This window comes from Impatiens glandulifera, chromosome 2, assembly GCF_907164915.1.
Source record: "Impatiens glandulifera chromosome 2, dImpGla2.1, whole genome shotgun sequence".
NCBI lineage: Eukaryota > Viridiplantae > Streptophyta > Magnoliopsida > Ericales > Balsaminaceae > Impatiens > Impatiens glandulifera.
In genome coordinates this window covers 19,413,497-19,430,309 of record NC_061863.1, presented here as the reverse complement: position 1 = coordinate 19,430,309, position 16,813 = coordinate 19,413,497, and the positions used below count along the sequence as shown (strand labels likewise).

Genomic DNA, 16,813 nt, shown 5'->3' with positions numbered 1-16,813 from the left:
TATATTATTTGTTTATTATTTATTTTTATACAATTTACTTATATTATGAAACAATTAATAATAATTATTTTTTCTCTAATTATATATATATATATATTATATATTTTCTCTTCATATAAATATATTTTTTTTTATTAAATTAAATATTTTATAAAAATTTCGTTTATATTTTCCCGTAAAACGTAGGGTTTCATACTAGTTGTAATTTAATTTATAAATTGTTTTGATTTTGGATATTTTTTTTAAAGGATTTTATGTATTTTTGTGAGAGAATTATTCTATGATAAAAAAAATATGTTAACGAGATTTGTTTAAAATAAATTATTAAAATATTTTTTTATTTTTATTTTATTAAATAAAATATATTTTGATATTTTAATTAATGATTAAAATAAAAATATACAACCTAACAAGACTAAACCAAGCCGCCCAAATTCCCGATGGAAGCCCCCAAAAATTTGAAGAGAATAGATTAGAGTGAAAAATACCACGCTCTACTTACAAGGGGGCGTCGGCCGGCGATTCCAGCTGTGGTGGAGCTCCGGTGTTCCTGTTCGATTAAGCAAGAATTTCGGTGACCTTCTTTGCGTCACTGGCAATAAGAATGATATTTACCAGAAGACGAATGACCCAATCATCTACAGCTACAGTCTCTGCAGTAAAGATTTGTTAACATCGACGTTGTCCGTAGGTTGTTTCTCTCGTTATTTCACTGCCAGAAGCTCACAAAGAGTCAATTTTCGGAGGTAGTGAAGATGAAATAGTTTATTGATTTAACTACACAACCCACAAATCCACTTGTCTTGGTGAACTGGATAACTAATCCATAGTAGCCATGTTTAAGTTCTTTGGTTACATTGTAAATGTATAATAGAATTGTGGGTCTAAATTTCCTATCTGTTGTGTGATATTTATAGATCTTCGGGAGTTCACTAACGTTCCTATACCTTTTCTGCTTTTATCTGCACTAGAATCGAAGTTTAAAGAGGATATATATGGCTGATACAATGAAGAATTCACTTATGAAAGTTGGAACAGCACATACAACACCACTATGCAGACCATGGGATCGGGAAGATCTTATGAGGAGATTGACTACATTCAAGTCTATGACATGGTTTGGGAAACCAAAGGTAAAATGAAGATTCATAACCAGGTGTTTAACTTGGCATTATGCTCTGTGCCTCAAACTCCTCTCATTAATACTGTTTGAAAACACATAAACATGTCTACTTTAAAGGGGGTCATGCTAGCCAACCCCGGAAATAAACTCGAGTCACAAAAAAAGAAAAAAAAATCGAGTAAAGAAAGCATGACATATTGACAAAACTTGTCTTCTAACGCTTCATTGGCATCATAGCTAACCCTTGTTTGGAATTTTTTTTCTTTCTAATTTCCAAATAGATTCCGTATTTCAATTTCTTCAGTTTGATTGATCAGAATACTTACATGGAGATATTGAAAATATATGCTTTGAAGTTCCTAACATTGTGTGTTTTTGTCAGGTAGTGAGTGCAGTGAATTGTGCAAGGAGAGGATGGGTTAATGTAGATGCAGACACTATTGCTTGTGAGTCGTGTGGATCACGTATCTTCTTTTCTACTCCAGTAACATGGACACATCATCAAGGCATGCCATCCTTCTCCTTATGCTTTTTCGTTTGTTCTGTTGAAGTCTTAATGTATTGATCTAGTTGCAAGATGTGGCTACACGAGCATTTAAATATTTTGTTTCTCTAACTCTATTTTTTTCCTTTCACAGTTGAAAAGGCAGCGTCAGTGTTTAGCTTAAAATTGGATAATGGACACAAGTTGCTTTGCCCATGGATAGATAATGTGTGTGAGGAATCATTAGCTCAGTTTCCACCCAAGCCCGCTCATACACTGGTCAATGATTATAAAAAGCGATTATCCACCCTCATGAATCTTTCAGCTCTTCCAGTGATATCATCTTCAGCCATTTCTTATTTGGGATGCTCTCAGCTAGAGGCTTTTCTAAAGGCATCTCCAGTTGAAGGAAGTTGCAACGGGTCTTCTGACACTTCTCCAGAAGAACTGCCTGAAAATGAGCTTGAATTTGGCTTGTATTATCAGGTGAGATGGTGAATGTACGAAAGGGATAGTCAATTCTAGTTTTGATTCTATACAGTTTGTGTTAGCATTACATCTTATATTTTGTTATCATTCTCAAATGACCTAAAAAGGCTTTCAAGTTTGAGATTTATTGAATAGCTAAAACTTTCTACATGCATGTTTCTCCCTCTTTTCAACTTATCTAAAAGAATGTGAAACTAGCTGCCTTCTCACTTGTGTGTTAGTGTTAGGTTGTTACATTTGGTGATTCATAAGCTTATATGTTGTACTAGTATTAGTTTCTTATGCCAGTAAGATAGTTTCATTGTTCATTTCTTTCAGAATATCAGCACTATTTTTTCTGCTTCATAGCATATATTATACATAGATACCTCTGTCCTCATTTATGTGAATTCATTGTCTCGCAGTACCATCATTCCATTTGGATTATGTCTCTGTTATGTGACAACTTCCAGTTTTGATGGTTTGTGTAAATTCCTGATTCTATGTATTACATTTTATGAATCTTCAGGCACTAAAGCTGATTAGCTTATGTGGGTGGGAGCTGCGTCCCCTACCTTACACAGTTGACTGCAAAAACCTTCAGCTTGAGTCCTCTAAAAATGTCAGTGTCTCAGGTACATCTCTTTTGGTTTCTACTGCACACAGTTCAAATTCTATTTTTTCTGCTTCTCATGGAAGTGAGAATAAAGAAGAAAATGAAGCCATGGTGGCTTCTGGAGGAGAACAGTGTCACCCCAATTCTTCTGTTCTCGAGTGCAAATTGTGCGGAGCAAGTGTTGGATTGTGGGCTTTCTCCACAGTTTTGCGCCCTTTGGAATTGCTAAGGGTGGTTGGAGATACTGATGTCAGTTTTCAACAAATTTCTTCTCATACTGGTACTGTTAGTGGAACCCATTCTTTAGGGATCATTACCAATGCGAAAGGTAGTCAGTATGCAATGAATATTGCATCTACTAGTGCCTCCAGTGAAAGACTTCCAATTTCAAAATCAACTATTGCTGGGGGTCCTCCACCTGCAGAACAAAAGTTTAAAGCTATGATATCTCTTCCGATTGTTGGACGGAGCTTGAGAGCTCGTATTTCATCTGACTTGGAATATACAAGTGTTAAGAAGTCTAGTGAGGGAGATAAAGATCCAGGGTCTATCACTCTTACAGAACAATGTGTCCAGCCACAAGTGTCACATGACAAAGGACATGATGATGCTACAAGAAATTATCTACCCTCATCTTCAAATAATGATATCAATGGGCAAGGTACCAAAACCAACCAACTTGAGTTTTATGAAAGTAATTAATTGGGCTATGTGATACAAAACTTGATTGACTAAGATGATAATTAGATAGCATCATGGTGTTTGATAACATAACTATCACTTAACCTAAATAATGAAGTGCTTATTTTGATTAAGTTCATTCGATAACTAATATTTAAAATCAAGATTCTGCTCAAATTAAGCTAAAAAAATATGGCTTAATTCGGTATGCTATGAATGTCTTAAATCGGTAATGTAGTAAGTGCGTATGAAAGACAACTTTAGCCTTTGCAATTAATCTAATTACACCAATATAATGGTAAAATAGTCTTTAAGTATTTTCTCTCAAATTAGTTTCACATTTTGTTAAATCAACTTACATATCAAGTACTTTTCATTTGGCTGGTTGAACATTTATTTTTCAGTCAATTTACTAATTTGGCACTTAATTCAGTATTCAATATTCAACATCTAATTTTCAGTTCTATCAAACACACTGAGTCTATACTGAATTTAAAAAAATGCAGAACTTGTAGGAAGTAAGGAACAAGAATCTACTGTCAGCACTAGTTTTCAAATGGGAGATTTGTCTCCATCAACTAGAGATGTTGATATCTCTGGTAAAAATGGGGAAGCCATTGAAAATGATGCATTAGTTGCTTCCGAAACTATCAGTCAAGAAAAATGCTTCTTAACTTCATCAAACTGCAGCAGACAAGTTTGTGACATGACAGGTGTGGGTGCTGAAGTGCAGCCTATTACTACTGATGCCCTACAACAGAAAGGTAATGAAAACATTTTGAGTAATTTTGTGTTCTTTGCTTTAGTCTTGCACACAACCAATTTACATCAAATGGTTCCTCTACTTTTCATATATCGTTTCCTCATATTTTACTCATATCCCATTTAGTGTGTACAGTTTGTTCATAGGTCAAGTAATTCACTTCCACCTTGTAAAAGAAAACTATCCATTGAATACTTTTTTTTTTGTCCACTTTGCAAAGGTGTTGGTCAACTTCTAAGATTTTTTGTCCTAAAAAATTGTCTAACACTAATTGCACTAATGTATGTAGAGTTGAATGCAACTTGTGTTCTAGAAACTATGCAAGTAGAAAACGGATTTTTAAAAGGATTAAAGATCTCGATATGTGTGTAACTTGAAGCATGATGCAAAAGCATGTGAAATTAAATACCAAAGAATTTAATATTTGATTTTAGACTAGTAGTAGCATAATGATTAACCAATTTACAAAAACAGGTTTAGTAATCATGTAACAATGGAAGCATTTCAGATGTAATTTATGATGGAGTTGCTTTGTTAGGATATTTTATCCACTTGTTCAATAAGGGTGAATCAAGAGATGCAACACTTCTGCATAGGCGATCCGCGATAAATGATTTAGACCTTCAAATATGTACTGCTTTTATATAATAGTTTCTTCTTAAGTGTTGTAATTCAAAAGAAATGAATTCTATTTCATTGAGTAATTTGTACCACACACACAAACAAATCTTATTAAATTAGGAATATGAAATCTCCTAATATTCTAATATATTTAATGAGAAAAATCATCTCCTAATTAATTAGGATACAATATAAAATATAGCCTATGAAGCCTAGGTTGATTTCTACACTCTACGGGGGCATATATGTTTTACAAACCAAGGATTGCTAGTTTTGTTAAGTTAACTCAGGGCAAAGCTTTGATTAGGGATCTTCTGATTTCAAGGCCAGCACCATCTATCATGCAACTCTTCCAGGGGGCCCAACTCTCTTCCCTTGGAAAGATGTGTGGAAAACTAAATCCCCAACCCCTTCTAGGATATCTCATTTTGCTTGGGAAGCAATTCATGGGGGTTCTCACTACTGTTAAGCTTCAAAAGAAAGGGATGCACCTGGACAGTAGGTGTTGTATTTGCGAGAGTGAGGAAACCATCGATCACATCCTTCTCCACTGTGTTCTTGCAAGAGACATGTGGGCCCTCTTGCAGAACTTGCTCAACATTCAATGGGATGTGCCTCCCAATGTTTCTGACTTTTGGGAGAAATAATAGATCAGCTGGGGTAAGAGCAATAATATTGCGGACGACTGGAAGTCCATCTCCTCATCTGGTGGTGGACGATTTGGAAAGAAAGGAACAAGAGAATTTTCCAAGAGAGGAGTTATGGCACCGAAAGAATTAAAGGTTTATGCTCCATGCATTTGCCTATATTCCGAAGAGTTTTTATTTTTGTACAGGATGAGAGTTTTTTGCCTATCGGCATCTAGCTCCTAGTTTTGTCTTTTGTTTTCTGATTTATTTTTTCCCTCCCCATTTGTAACCATTGAACGCTTCTTGCGCTCTTTTTTTCTATGAAAGTTGACCTTTTCCAAAAAAGATGGTTGAGGGTGATAGGCTTCTTTTTAATTTTCTCACTAATAAATTGTGTTTAAATCTTGACATGTTTAGTTTGATCGTGATAGCATGTCTTTTAGCAAGCAATGACTGACTAATTGTCCGATAGATTTTAGATAGATTCAACTGTTCATATTTTGAGTTCAGTTAGGAACCTTTTTACCAAATCCCCTTAAAGATGCCCAAAGTTATTGTTCGAAACTTAGCTTTTGCACTAATATGGGAAACCGCAGTTTGATTTTTGCTGTACCAAGGCACTAAATTCTCTCAAATGAATGAGGAATGTCTAAAGGTTGATCTTCGGTCTAGGAGAAACTACCCAATCAACATTAGTATTGACTTCTAGAATAATGAACCTTCCTATTTTGCTTCCTAGAACCAAGGATTGTGCGTCACATAGGCAACTGAATGAATGAGGTTGCAAAAGACCTAAGTTATAAAACGGACATCCTAAAATAATGAACCTTCCTATTTTGATTTATCAATTAAATTTAAGTATTTTCTAAAATATTATATTAAATGAGATTGATTGCTTCAATCTCGGCAATTAACTAGGAATAAGCTATTATATGTTTGAGAAAGCCGCTATGATGAAATTGGTAGACACGCTTCTCAGGAAGCAGTGATGGAGCATCTCGGTTAGAATCCGAGTAGCGGTTCCCAGGAGAGGTGTTATTTTTTGAAATGAGGTCCTCAGTAACGTGACACAAGTTTGTAAGTAATGAATATTTGTGGGTTACCTAAAAGGCAAAATTATTTAACTGGTTTTCTGATTTAGTCCCTCTTTGCTCATTTTAATAATGCCTGCTGTGGGTTTACTGATTCTATATATTATATATATCATGGTTGTAATACGCTATGAATTAGAATAAGGAATTCTACCTCGTAGAAGAGTGATAGAGTATGAGTTGAGATAGAAGAATCAACAATTGCATGATGATCTACAATTGAAGATGAAGAGAGAATATTAGAATACAAATAAGTAAGGAGATATTGCATGATATGAGATAAGTTAGATTAAACCTTGTGAGAAAAATAATGTTCATTGATCTGATGATATTCTTGCCTTCCTTTCTGAAATATGGCTGTAACTGTCTTATTATTGTGGCTTGACCGCCAAGTAATTATTAAAATAAATAGATATTATTTGACTTGACCGCCTAGTAATTATTAACAGAAAATAAATGTTTGCTGTTGGAATAGCTTATTCCAGTGCTGACTCAGCTAAAAAGCTATGTTAGCCTCTATTAGGGTTAGAACCCTAGCCATGAGAACCTTTCATATCAGTTGCTTCTCTAGCTTATTGTTTTTTGATATCTCAATTGTTTCTTCCTCCACCAACAGTAACAACCCAATAATTAATGACAAGTTCTCTTTACTTTCCAGAGAAGAATGTGCAGAAGTTACCATTATACAACTCAATGGAGTTTGACCCAATTAGACAACACAAATGTTTTTGTCCATGGATGGCATCGAGTGGAACTGCAGTACCTGGATGGCGACAAACACTTTCTGTTTTAGAACGGCTGAAAAGTCCGGGTGCTCAATCTACAAAATCAACATCACATTCGATAATCGAGGTAATTTACACTCCTTATATTATAGTGAGGAAAATTAGTCGAGCTTGTGCTGATAATGAAGTGACCATTTGTAACACTTTTTGCATTTGAATACGTTTATGTATCTTCATCCATATCCAAATTTAGAAACATAAATATATTTTTAATTTCCAAACATTTTTTTATAAATAGATCCAGATCTACAAATAAAAATAAAGTGTATTGAGTTTGAATAGAGGTCCTAAAATGAACTAACTTCGAAGAACATGGGTTTGAACATTGTTTACTCCTGCTGCAACTGCTATGATTGTGTAGAAACTGTACCTATACTTGAAATCACTTGAATGTTATGATTACTTAAATGCCATTGGTCTCCTTCCATTTTCTTGGATTGTTGAGTCATTTCTTCAAGCCATGTCATTCACAGGTAACATTTTCAAAACGGGAGTAATACTATCCCTAAAATATGTTTAGGACCCCAATTTAAAAACTTTGAAGGATAATTTATTTTATGGTTTAAGTGATTATATTTGTGCAGGTTGATGATCCTGTTACATCAGTCAGAAAGTTATTTAATTCTCCATCGCCAAAGCGAATGAAGTTGGCTCATGATTCTTCTTCAAGTTGAACCACCTCGAGATTGGAATTATTCGGTTATAAGAAATTTCTCACTTGTTTGAAAAGGTGTTTAATGTGTTTTTATACTATTGTGTTCTTTGATGATAGTATAAATCTTTTTGTTAATGTTGTTGTGGTGACCTTATGGAAGGTTTTCTTTGAGCTTCCAATTCTAGTGTTGAGATATGCTTAAACTTTGAGCTATTAGTTTTAATTTGGTGCTCTTTACTTCTAAGACATTATGACAATACGATTTTGTAATTGACTTTTTTCCGAAAAATAGCTTCATTTGGAAAATACCATTTATGCAATATTACTTATAATGAATCACATTTTCAAATAATGGAGTGTATGAAATTAGTGAAATTGAGATTTTACTTAACTTTTTTATCTGCATTTTAAATTTAAAATAATAGTTGTTATACGTATATAATTAAGTATAAAATTGATTTAAAAAGTAATAATAAACAAATAGTATTAACATGAAATCATAATTGCATATTTTTCTGTTTTATAATTGTAAAATTGAAATATATTATAAAATGTACTATTTTAAAATTCTTAAATTATAATCATAATAATTTAACTAATTTAAGAATTATCTAAACTAAAAGGATTATTCTCTTTGAGAATTACAAAATTGCAAGAGTTAGATTGAAATTTTAAATATATTATTTAAATTCTTTTATATATGTAGATAAGAAGCATGATAGACTTGAATTTCTTTGTCTCATACTAAGTTTGAGACTTAACTATTTAGTTGTTTTTAGATATTTGGGTGGGGAATTTGACATATGTTTATCTTGGTAAAATAGAAGATTATGATGTTTTGTCCTATTGATAAAGTACATTTGGAAAAGATAAGGTTTTTGGTATCTCACATTATAGAGTTAGGCTTTGTTCTCTTTAGGTTATTTAAAAAACCCACAAAAAATCCATTTTCCAATCAATTACTTCTCATCCATCACATCACTCGTATCATTAACCAAAATACAAAAATATCCTCTATTTTAAATTATTATTTTATATTTTATTTATAAATATCAATACTCTTTAAGTCTTTTTATCAAAAATAATCATTACTTTCTCAAAATCATCACCTATCATCTAAATTTTCTCTCTCTTGGTTTTTTAAAAAACCCAGAACCGAACAAGGCCTTAGGTTAGATTGAATTGAGATTTTTTTTTTTTAAATATAATTATTTAAAAATATAATAATTAATGATGATTTTGAAAAAATAATAATAATTAATTAAAGATGCAAATAACAAAGGTAAAGCTGTTATCTTTTTTTCTGTGCTCAATCAAATAAAGATTTACCCATTGAAAATCCATAACCCATTAAACCCCAAAATTAAAATGGAAAATGTTTAGTCTAGCTATTGTAGTTCATATTCCTCATCTTTATGCACAAACCATTATTGTGTTTGAATTATTAAAATAACAATAACTTCAAATAACAAATAAAAGGGTACATAGAAACCTCTAGTCTTTGAAATCCTGCATAATGATGATTTTCTTTTGTAGGTGAGAAATACAAATTAAGGAATATATGTTATAATGTTTTTAGTGTAGTAGTAATACTGGTATATATGAATTATGGTAACATTTTCTTAACCAACTTCTAATTACATAAAACAAAATGAAAAAAATAATTTACATGATAATTGAACACTTGCAAGTCAACTTGCCACATAAAGACTCATCTTTGTGTAAACCAAAACAAGAAAAAGGATAGAATTATTTCTTATGTTCCAGTTATAAATACAGACACATTCAAACAGAAGCATCTGGTCACTTTCATATTCAAGTTTGCTAAACAACATATGGTAGCAAAAAAATATGCACTTTTCAAAGATAAATCTATGATCCATGTGACCCTGCTTACTTCTACCATCCTTCAAAAGGATTTTCATAACAAAACAATACCATTTTTATAAAAGATGAAAGATAAAGTTAAATATTATTTATGGTCATAATAATATAATTGAATGAGAAATGATAGATAGAGAAAATTTGATCGAAGAAATAATGTAACGTAATCTAATTAGCTAAAAAAATAATAAAATTTCTATCTATTTTCACCCTTATTCTTTTTTCCATTCAATAATATGATGGCACGCCATTCCCTTTCTCAATTTCCCTTGTAAAAAACAGTCGTGTGTGAGAATCTGCTCCCGTAATTTGGTAGAGTTAAAACAGTAAATGTATGCAAAAAAGTGTAAAATGGAGGTCCGACTTTTTTTCAAATGAAAAGAAACAGAATTCCAAGAGAAGAAGGTTCCAGGGAAGACGAGAGAATAAGAAGCCTTAGAATAAAATAGACAATTCTTTATTCATTCAACATATGAATGTGAAAGGAAAATAATCTGATAAAAATGATATTTTCAAAATGAACAGTGGAATGAAACCCCCTTAAAATACACTCATTGGACAAACTGGGCTATTTATCAGGAAATTTATTTCTTTTTAGTCATTAAGAGTTTAGAACAAATAAAAAGAATAAACCAACTGACAGAAATTCCTCAAACTGTGTTCATTCTATCATCTTCACACAGTAGGATTTTATCTTGGGGATCATTTTTATAGGTCTGTCAACTTAATTACAAGCTGTAGAAGTTAAAACTTAAAACTAATTATTTATTCATTCATTCATGAGCTACAAGCATTGTCATTTCCATAGACCACAGATATGTAGCTATTCAAAGTCCTCAATGAGATCCCCGGGAACCTGTGGGTCCCACCCGGAGGCACGTCAATCTTCATGAAAGGCCATTTCATTTTTTCTGCGGCCTCACATTCTTCCCATCCATCGCCAATCACACAAAACTGCGTGTTGGGACTGTCGTATCGCTCTCTTATCCAAGAAAAGCATTGAAGCTTCCCCACTTCCCATGAGCTGTAAACTGTTGTTATCACAAACCAAATGAAACAACAAAAGTCATTCCATAATCTCACCATAATCACTCTCAATTTTAACTTTGGAGCGTGATTGTGATGAATATTTTAACAATACTATTTCTCAAATACGCTCAAATGAAACTGTTAGAAGAAATAGTAAATGAGAAAGGCTTTAAATTAAAAGTGCACAACACAAAAGAGGCCTCCAATCCAATGATACTATCTGTAATAGGATAAATGATTGAAGATTAGCCTAGAGGTAATTAGTCCCATTTATAGCAAAATTAAGAACTTCTGGATTGAAGCATTTGCTGTTGTTTACTATGAATTAAGTATTTCATGTTGTGGCCCAGTTTCAAATATTAATTGAATTAAATTCATCTTGCTTCTTGAACTTGCATTAGGGGCTCATTTTTCTTCTTGAACTTACGTAGGGTTCATTTTGCATTCCAAAATTTTAAAAATGACTCAAATTACTTACCATCATCATGTTTTTGTTAACTCCGTTAAGTGTTTATATAATCTCTACGCAGTTATTGCAATTCCTTAATCTCAATCACTAAGATATTATTATTCTCTAGCTAACGTGCATAGCTAGAACTAAGAGTTGGCCAAAAATGACAGCAAAAAGTTCTTTGAATAATTTTTAAATGTTTGGGAAGCAAAACGAACCCGACACAAGACCAAAAAAAAAAAGCTTCTGATGCAAAGTTCATGAAACAAAATGAGCTTCCTTTCTATATTATACATAACAACTCACTGAGGCGTGTAAGAATAAACGCAACCATACACAACATCTAACAAGAAGATACTTATGTCAAAATCAACTTAACTTTGAAAAACAAACAAGACCTAAGACACATTCCTAGCATGATTTGATGACTGGATTAAGTTCTCTAATATTTGAAGAAGATGATATTTGTCGTGATTTTTACATACATGTTGATTCTATGAAAAAAGTTCTACAGGTACCTTATATAGTAAGAACAGATCAAATTTGTCATAAAAAGGTAGAAGCCTATAAACAAAGAGCAACGAAACTGCTAGCAAATTCATTTCACAGTTCCTCTGAAACTAAAAACCTGAAATTACAAGACTAGAAGGTGAGAATAAGAACTAACCATTTTCACAACTTATAAAGCCATCCAATCGAAAGAGTAAACATTTCACAAGGCTTGGTATCAATGATCCAGAAGTTACAAGAACATTGATGTCCTGAGTTGTAGCAGAGGCAGAGGCACTACTAGATACTAGTTCTTTATTCTTGTCCAGACACTGCTCCAAACAGGCACTAGCTGCATGGAATAAGAATAATGGGAGTGAATCCATGTACATTGTGCTATATATACATGTAGAATCTTGAGCTTTTGAGAGTGAAAGATGATAATATTATTCAATGATTACAATTTACATGAAGGAGTGTAAGGTATATATAATACAAAAAAGTGCATTGTAAAGCTAATTTGTAACATTCAAACAACTCTTGCCGATGATCTATCGTCCGATTATATTAAATTTGTAGATCATACCATCATGAATATTTTGAGCCCTCATCGAGCCCAATCGGACACCTCCTCTGTCGGGATGAGAAATTATATTGTCAACACAATTTTTTTATGCATATCTTGATCATGGTTGGACAAAGTTCATATAGACTTCGTTTTCAAATGGAATCTAGTCCGAATCCATGGCCATGTGATATAATTGGAGAAAATGGCATTGCCAAATTTAGCCAATTGATTCTTCAAACTAACTAAGCATTCTCAGGAATCTATGAATTAATGGAATAGATTGTGACAAGAGAGTACAAAAATTAATATATATTTTTTGTCTTCTTATCCTTTTAGCCAAACATGAAGCATATGAACTCTTCATAGATTATAAGACAAACTAGTTGGAAAAGAAAACACATGCATGTCTATTTTGACACCAAGGAAACTGTACACAAACTTCATGTATACATTAAATGGCAATGGAATTATCCTCTACAAATCAAGTGCCTAACATTTAATTGATGCATGCATCTCTCAAGCATCAAAAACCTTCTTTTATTCCGAACATAATGAATCTTGTGTCAGTATTTGGTTATTGTCATCAGAAGACCAGGTGTGAACTTAGAGTGGGTTCATATAGAATATAGATGCAGTGATGCACCAAGGGAAAATATACCTGAAGAGAGCCATTTATCAGTATAAGTATCCGTCACATCATAGAGATCATTCCATATATTTATAGTATCTTCATTGAAAATACTATGCAATCCCTGCAATTAGAAAGTTTTTACACAAGTCATGCACAGGAAATGGTGAATATTTAGAACACGGTAGTCTGATCAACATAAACTAGTCATTAGGGGTGTTCATCGGTTCGGTTTTCGGGTTATTCGAGTTTTCGGTTCGGGTTCTTCGAATTTATATTTTTTTTAAGTAAATTCGAAAACCGAACCGATTTGAATAATTTCGAATTCGGTTTATTCGAATTCGGTGAATTCGAATTCGGTTCGAATTCGGTCGGATATTCGGTTTAGACCAAATATTGAAATCACCTCCCCACAAGATAATTTTTTTAAAAAGAGTTAACAAAATAAATAAGTTGTTAAAGAGATCTTATCTACTTAAATTATAAAAAAAATATAAATCACGCAAACTTAGCTTAACGCTAATATATATTCGACAATTAAACGACGAAAGTAAAATAGTGTCGCCGACGACAATATATGGCGGTTGAGACGTGTTGACAACTAGAGAAATGGGAAAATGAATTAGGGATTATGGATTTAATGTAGGGATCTAGTAGGAGGTCCATGATAATTTAATATAAATATGTAATAAGTTATATAATATATAATAAAAATAAATAATAAAAATGAATTCGGTTTTCGGTTTGGTTTTCGAGTTGTTAGGCACTTGATTTGTAGAGGATAATTCCAAACTGGAAAATATGCTAAAGACAAAGTATATGGACAAATTATGGGCCATTCATATGTTATCATAATCTATCTCTGCAGTATATCATCAGAAAAATAACAATCTGAATCATTTTAGCCTAAGCTATAGTTCTTCCTTCATTCCACCCTCAATCATTCCAAAAGTTAAGCATCTCCATCCAAAACAGAAGTACCATATAGGAGTATGCAGGCATTGCAAATTAAATGGAAGATTGCCAATTTTAGGATTCTGTTATGTAGAACATAGCATTTAAAACCATCTATGGAAGTAACATCTACAAAACTACTCTGCTAGGCATTAATATATCCAAAGATTGCAAGTATACCTAATTGAAGTATGTTCATTACCAATTATGTTTATTTCATGGTGTATATTGTTGTATCACCCAAAAGAGAACATCAATATACACCTTATGATTGCTTAACATACTCTGAACCTGTATTAAAGTTGAAGTTAATTACTCAAAGCACTAATGCGTGAGTGTGTGTATATTTTGCAGTGTATGTTCATGTTTCTCTTCATTCGCAAACCTTGTCCCCTCAGTGTTCTGGATCTTGATTTAACACTCTTAAGTGAAAAAACAGTTGTTATTACTGCTACCAGCAACACTCACAAATATCTTCCTATAAAGCTTGCCCTCACAAATATCTTCCTATAAAGCTTGCCCTCACAAATATCATCCTATAAATCTTGAGAAAGATCTACCAGACTCATCTAAATATTTATGTGAATGACTGTAGAAAACAATATCATGTCCATAATTAAAACAAATGAAAGTACTAAGGAATATACGCAGTTTGTGGAAGAATGTTCCCGTCTGAATCGGCTGACAAGTCACGTGTTGAGACAATAATGTGTAAGTTAACCATACCTTATGTTTCAGACAATCTTTATGATAGTGTCTTTCTTTTCGCTTTCTTTTGTCAGATATGAAGTTAAGATAAATAATCTAGGTTCAACTGTCCAAACCAATTAAAGGAAAATAATTGAATATCAAAATGGATTCTAAGAGCAATAGCTATTGACAATTGATAAGCAGACTACTTAGTAACACATGTGCCATAATCAAGAGTCAAGACCAAACCTTCTTATACAGCTCAGTTATAAACCGATGCCTGTATGCCAGCTTCGTTTTACTGGTCTCATCAAACGATGAAATACTAAAGCCATCGCGGTTGAAATCATACCCATATAGGTCTATTCCATCGTCGTGCTGCGTCAATGCATCAAGGAAAGGCGAATTGCAGTCCTCAATCTGGAAAACCCTCAATACGTTAAAGGTTTTAGTTAAAATAGAAGGGCAGAAGAAGAAGAAATAAGAGAAGAAATAACTTGTTCATAGAAGAAATAATCGTCGCAGACTTGAAGAATTTTGGTCTCCCACGCCTTCCCGATCTCCACACCTTTCCGGACATCCTTTGCGCCATTGAAAGCCCGAGCGTAAGTTTCGTCTAGCAGAGACTTGAGTAGAATAAGGGTTTCGTCCATATCCCATATGTATATATTCCTTTTACCATCCATTTTGAAAATGTGAGCAGTGCCACTTTCCTTCGGCCTCACTTATGGTTGTGGTTAGCAAACCTCTCTATCAGATCTCTTTAGTGAGAAAAAGTGAAAACTCAGGAAGTGAAATGTGCACCCTTTTTTTTCTTTAAGAAAAAAAAATTGGTTTCAAAACAAACAATTTTTTATTTTTTTTTGAACACTGGGTTCCGCTTTTATTTTGGAGTGTGACTAATTCTCACGGGGTTAATTACATATCTCGCAAACACATTTAACAATTTAATCAAATACAGAACTTATTGGTCGACGGACTCGAACTCAAAACCTCTAAGAGGTTGGAGATATCGATCTCTTGTGTTGTAGGAGATAAAATAAGACACACCCAAGTTTATATTCATGTAATAATAGTTTTATTATTTTTTTCTTTTATTTATCAAATTAGGTTATTCACACCTGAATTAATTATTTGAAAAAAAATTATATATATATATATATATAATATACTTCTATTAGGATTTATAATATATCAAAAATTCTAATAATTCCATGATTAGTTATCCAAAGATTATTAAAAGTAGTTAATGATGCCAAAATTTAGAAGAGAAACATCATTTTAACTTTATATAAAAATTAATAATATAATTATTTAAATAATATGTTAATATATAGGTTAATTACACATTAAAAGTTATTTTTACTAGATTAGCTAAAGTTAGTCTAATGTCACGGGTAGAAACTCGGTCACCGAATATTCTCTCGTCCCGCGCGGCACTAGGCTAGATTGCCACAATCCTAGCTAGTCAGCCTCTTAATATGCAAGAAGATGGAACAATTTGAGAGAGAAAGAGCTTGGAGAATATCTTGTTTATTGTTTACAAGAGTGAGCTATTACAAGTGTTGAGTGCTTTGAACATTGGTTGAGTTGTGTTCAGTTGTTTGTCTTGGTTTATGGCCAAGACTTGTTTATATACAAGTGTATGGATCATTCTAGATCCTCCTAGACCTAGTGTTTTCTAGACACTTCTATTACCTAACTTAGACCCAAGAATTCCTAGATATTTCTAGAGAATTCTACTAGCACCTACACACGAGAACTCTAATGAATTCTAGAGAGTTCTCTCACCTTACATACAAAAGGAACTTCCTAAAGAATTCTAGAAAGTTCCATGACCCTACTTACAAAAGAGGAACTCCTAGATAAATCTAGAGAGTTCCATGACCGACCAAAATCCAGGAACTCCTAGAGGATTCTAGAGAGTTCCGGAAATGACCACAAAACCTGGAAAATTCTGGAAAATGCACCTTGTAGGCTTGACATGTGCACCCCATACCAATGGGCCGTGACATTCTCCCCCACCTAAGTCGTGACCGACCTCGGCACGACCTTAGAACGATGCCTGGTGATCTTCTTACTGGCGTCCCTTAAGTGCTCTTCCTCCCCCTTGCACGTCACGGCATCAGATGCACATATGGCCGCCAACTCCAACTGATATGAGACGTTTCTCACATGTCTCTCAATCGAAAACGGTCCCTCGA

The 16,813-nt window shown here is 33.1% G+C and overlaps 2 protein-coding genes across 3 annotated transcripts; one reads left to right on the top strand and one right to left on the bottom strand.

The window, feature by feature from the left end:
* Positions 1-441: 441 nt before the first annotated feature.
* Positions 442-8,096, top strand: LOC124925782. Of its 2 annotated transcripts, XM_047465877.1 has the most exons (8): positions 442-746; positions 972-1,133; positions 1,506-1,629; positions 1,762-2,093; positions 2,605-3,352; positions 3,879-4,136; positions 7,135-7,328; positions 7,846-8,096. In XM_047465877.1, the coding sequence occupies exons 2-8, from the start codon at positions 996-998 to the stop codon at positions 7,933-7,935; spliced, it is 1,884 nt and encodes a 627-aa protein (XP_047321833.1). In that variant the 5' UTR covers positions 442-746; positions 972-995; the 3' UTR covers positions 7,936-8,096. The 2 variants fall into 2 exon arrangements, with proteins under 2 accessions (XP_047321833.1, XP_047321832.1); XM_047465876.1 differs by lacking the exon at positions 442-746 and having other exon boundaries at positions 911-1,133.
* Positions 8,097-10,450: 2,354 nt separating this feature from the next.
* LOC124927824 (eyes absent homolog) lies at positions 10,451-15,373 on the bottom strand. The gene is made up of 5 exons (XM_047468307.1): positions 15,107-15,373; positions 14,859-15,029; positions 12,996-13,089; positions 11,948-12,121; positions 10,451-10,831 (listed from the first exon to the last, which is right to left on the bottom strand). Exons 1-5 carry the CDS (start codon positions 15,293-15,295, stop codon positions 10,578-10,580), a joined length of 882 nt encoding a protein of 293 aa, XP_047324263.1. The 5' UTR covers positions 15,296-15,373; the 3' UTR covers positions 10,451-10,577.
* Between the last annotated feature and the right edge of the window lie 1,440 nt (positions 15,374-16,813).

Bases quoted from the DNA above. Each gene is read 5' to 3' on its own strand.
- LOC124925782 (XM_047465877.1), top strand. From the start codon at position 996: ATGGCTGATACAATGAAGAATTCACTTATGAAAGTTGGAACAGCACAT. The intron at 1,630-1,761 runs GCATGCCATCCT...TTCCTTTCACAG, and splicing joins AACATGGACACATCATCAAG to TTGAAAAGGCAGCGTCAGTG. The intron at 2,094-2,604 runs GTGAGATGGTGA...ATGAATCTTCAG, and splicing joins AATTTGGCTTGTATTATCAG to GCACTAAAGCTGATTAGCTT.
- LOC124927824 (XM_047468307.1), bottom strand. From the start codon at position 15,295: ATGGATGGTAAAAGGAATATATACATATGGGATATGGACGAAACCCTT. The intron at 12,122-12,995 runs GTATATTTTCCC...TATTCCATGCAG, and splicing joins TGATAAATGGCTCTCTTCAG to CTAGTGCCTGTTTGGAGCAG. The intron at 10,832-11,947 runs GTTAGTTCTTAT...TGATAACAACAG, and splicing joins CTTTATAAGTTGTGAAAATG to TTTACAGCTCATGGGAAGTG.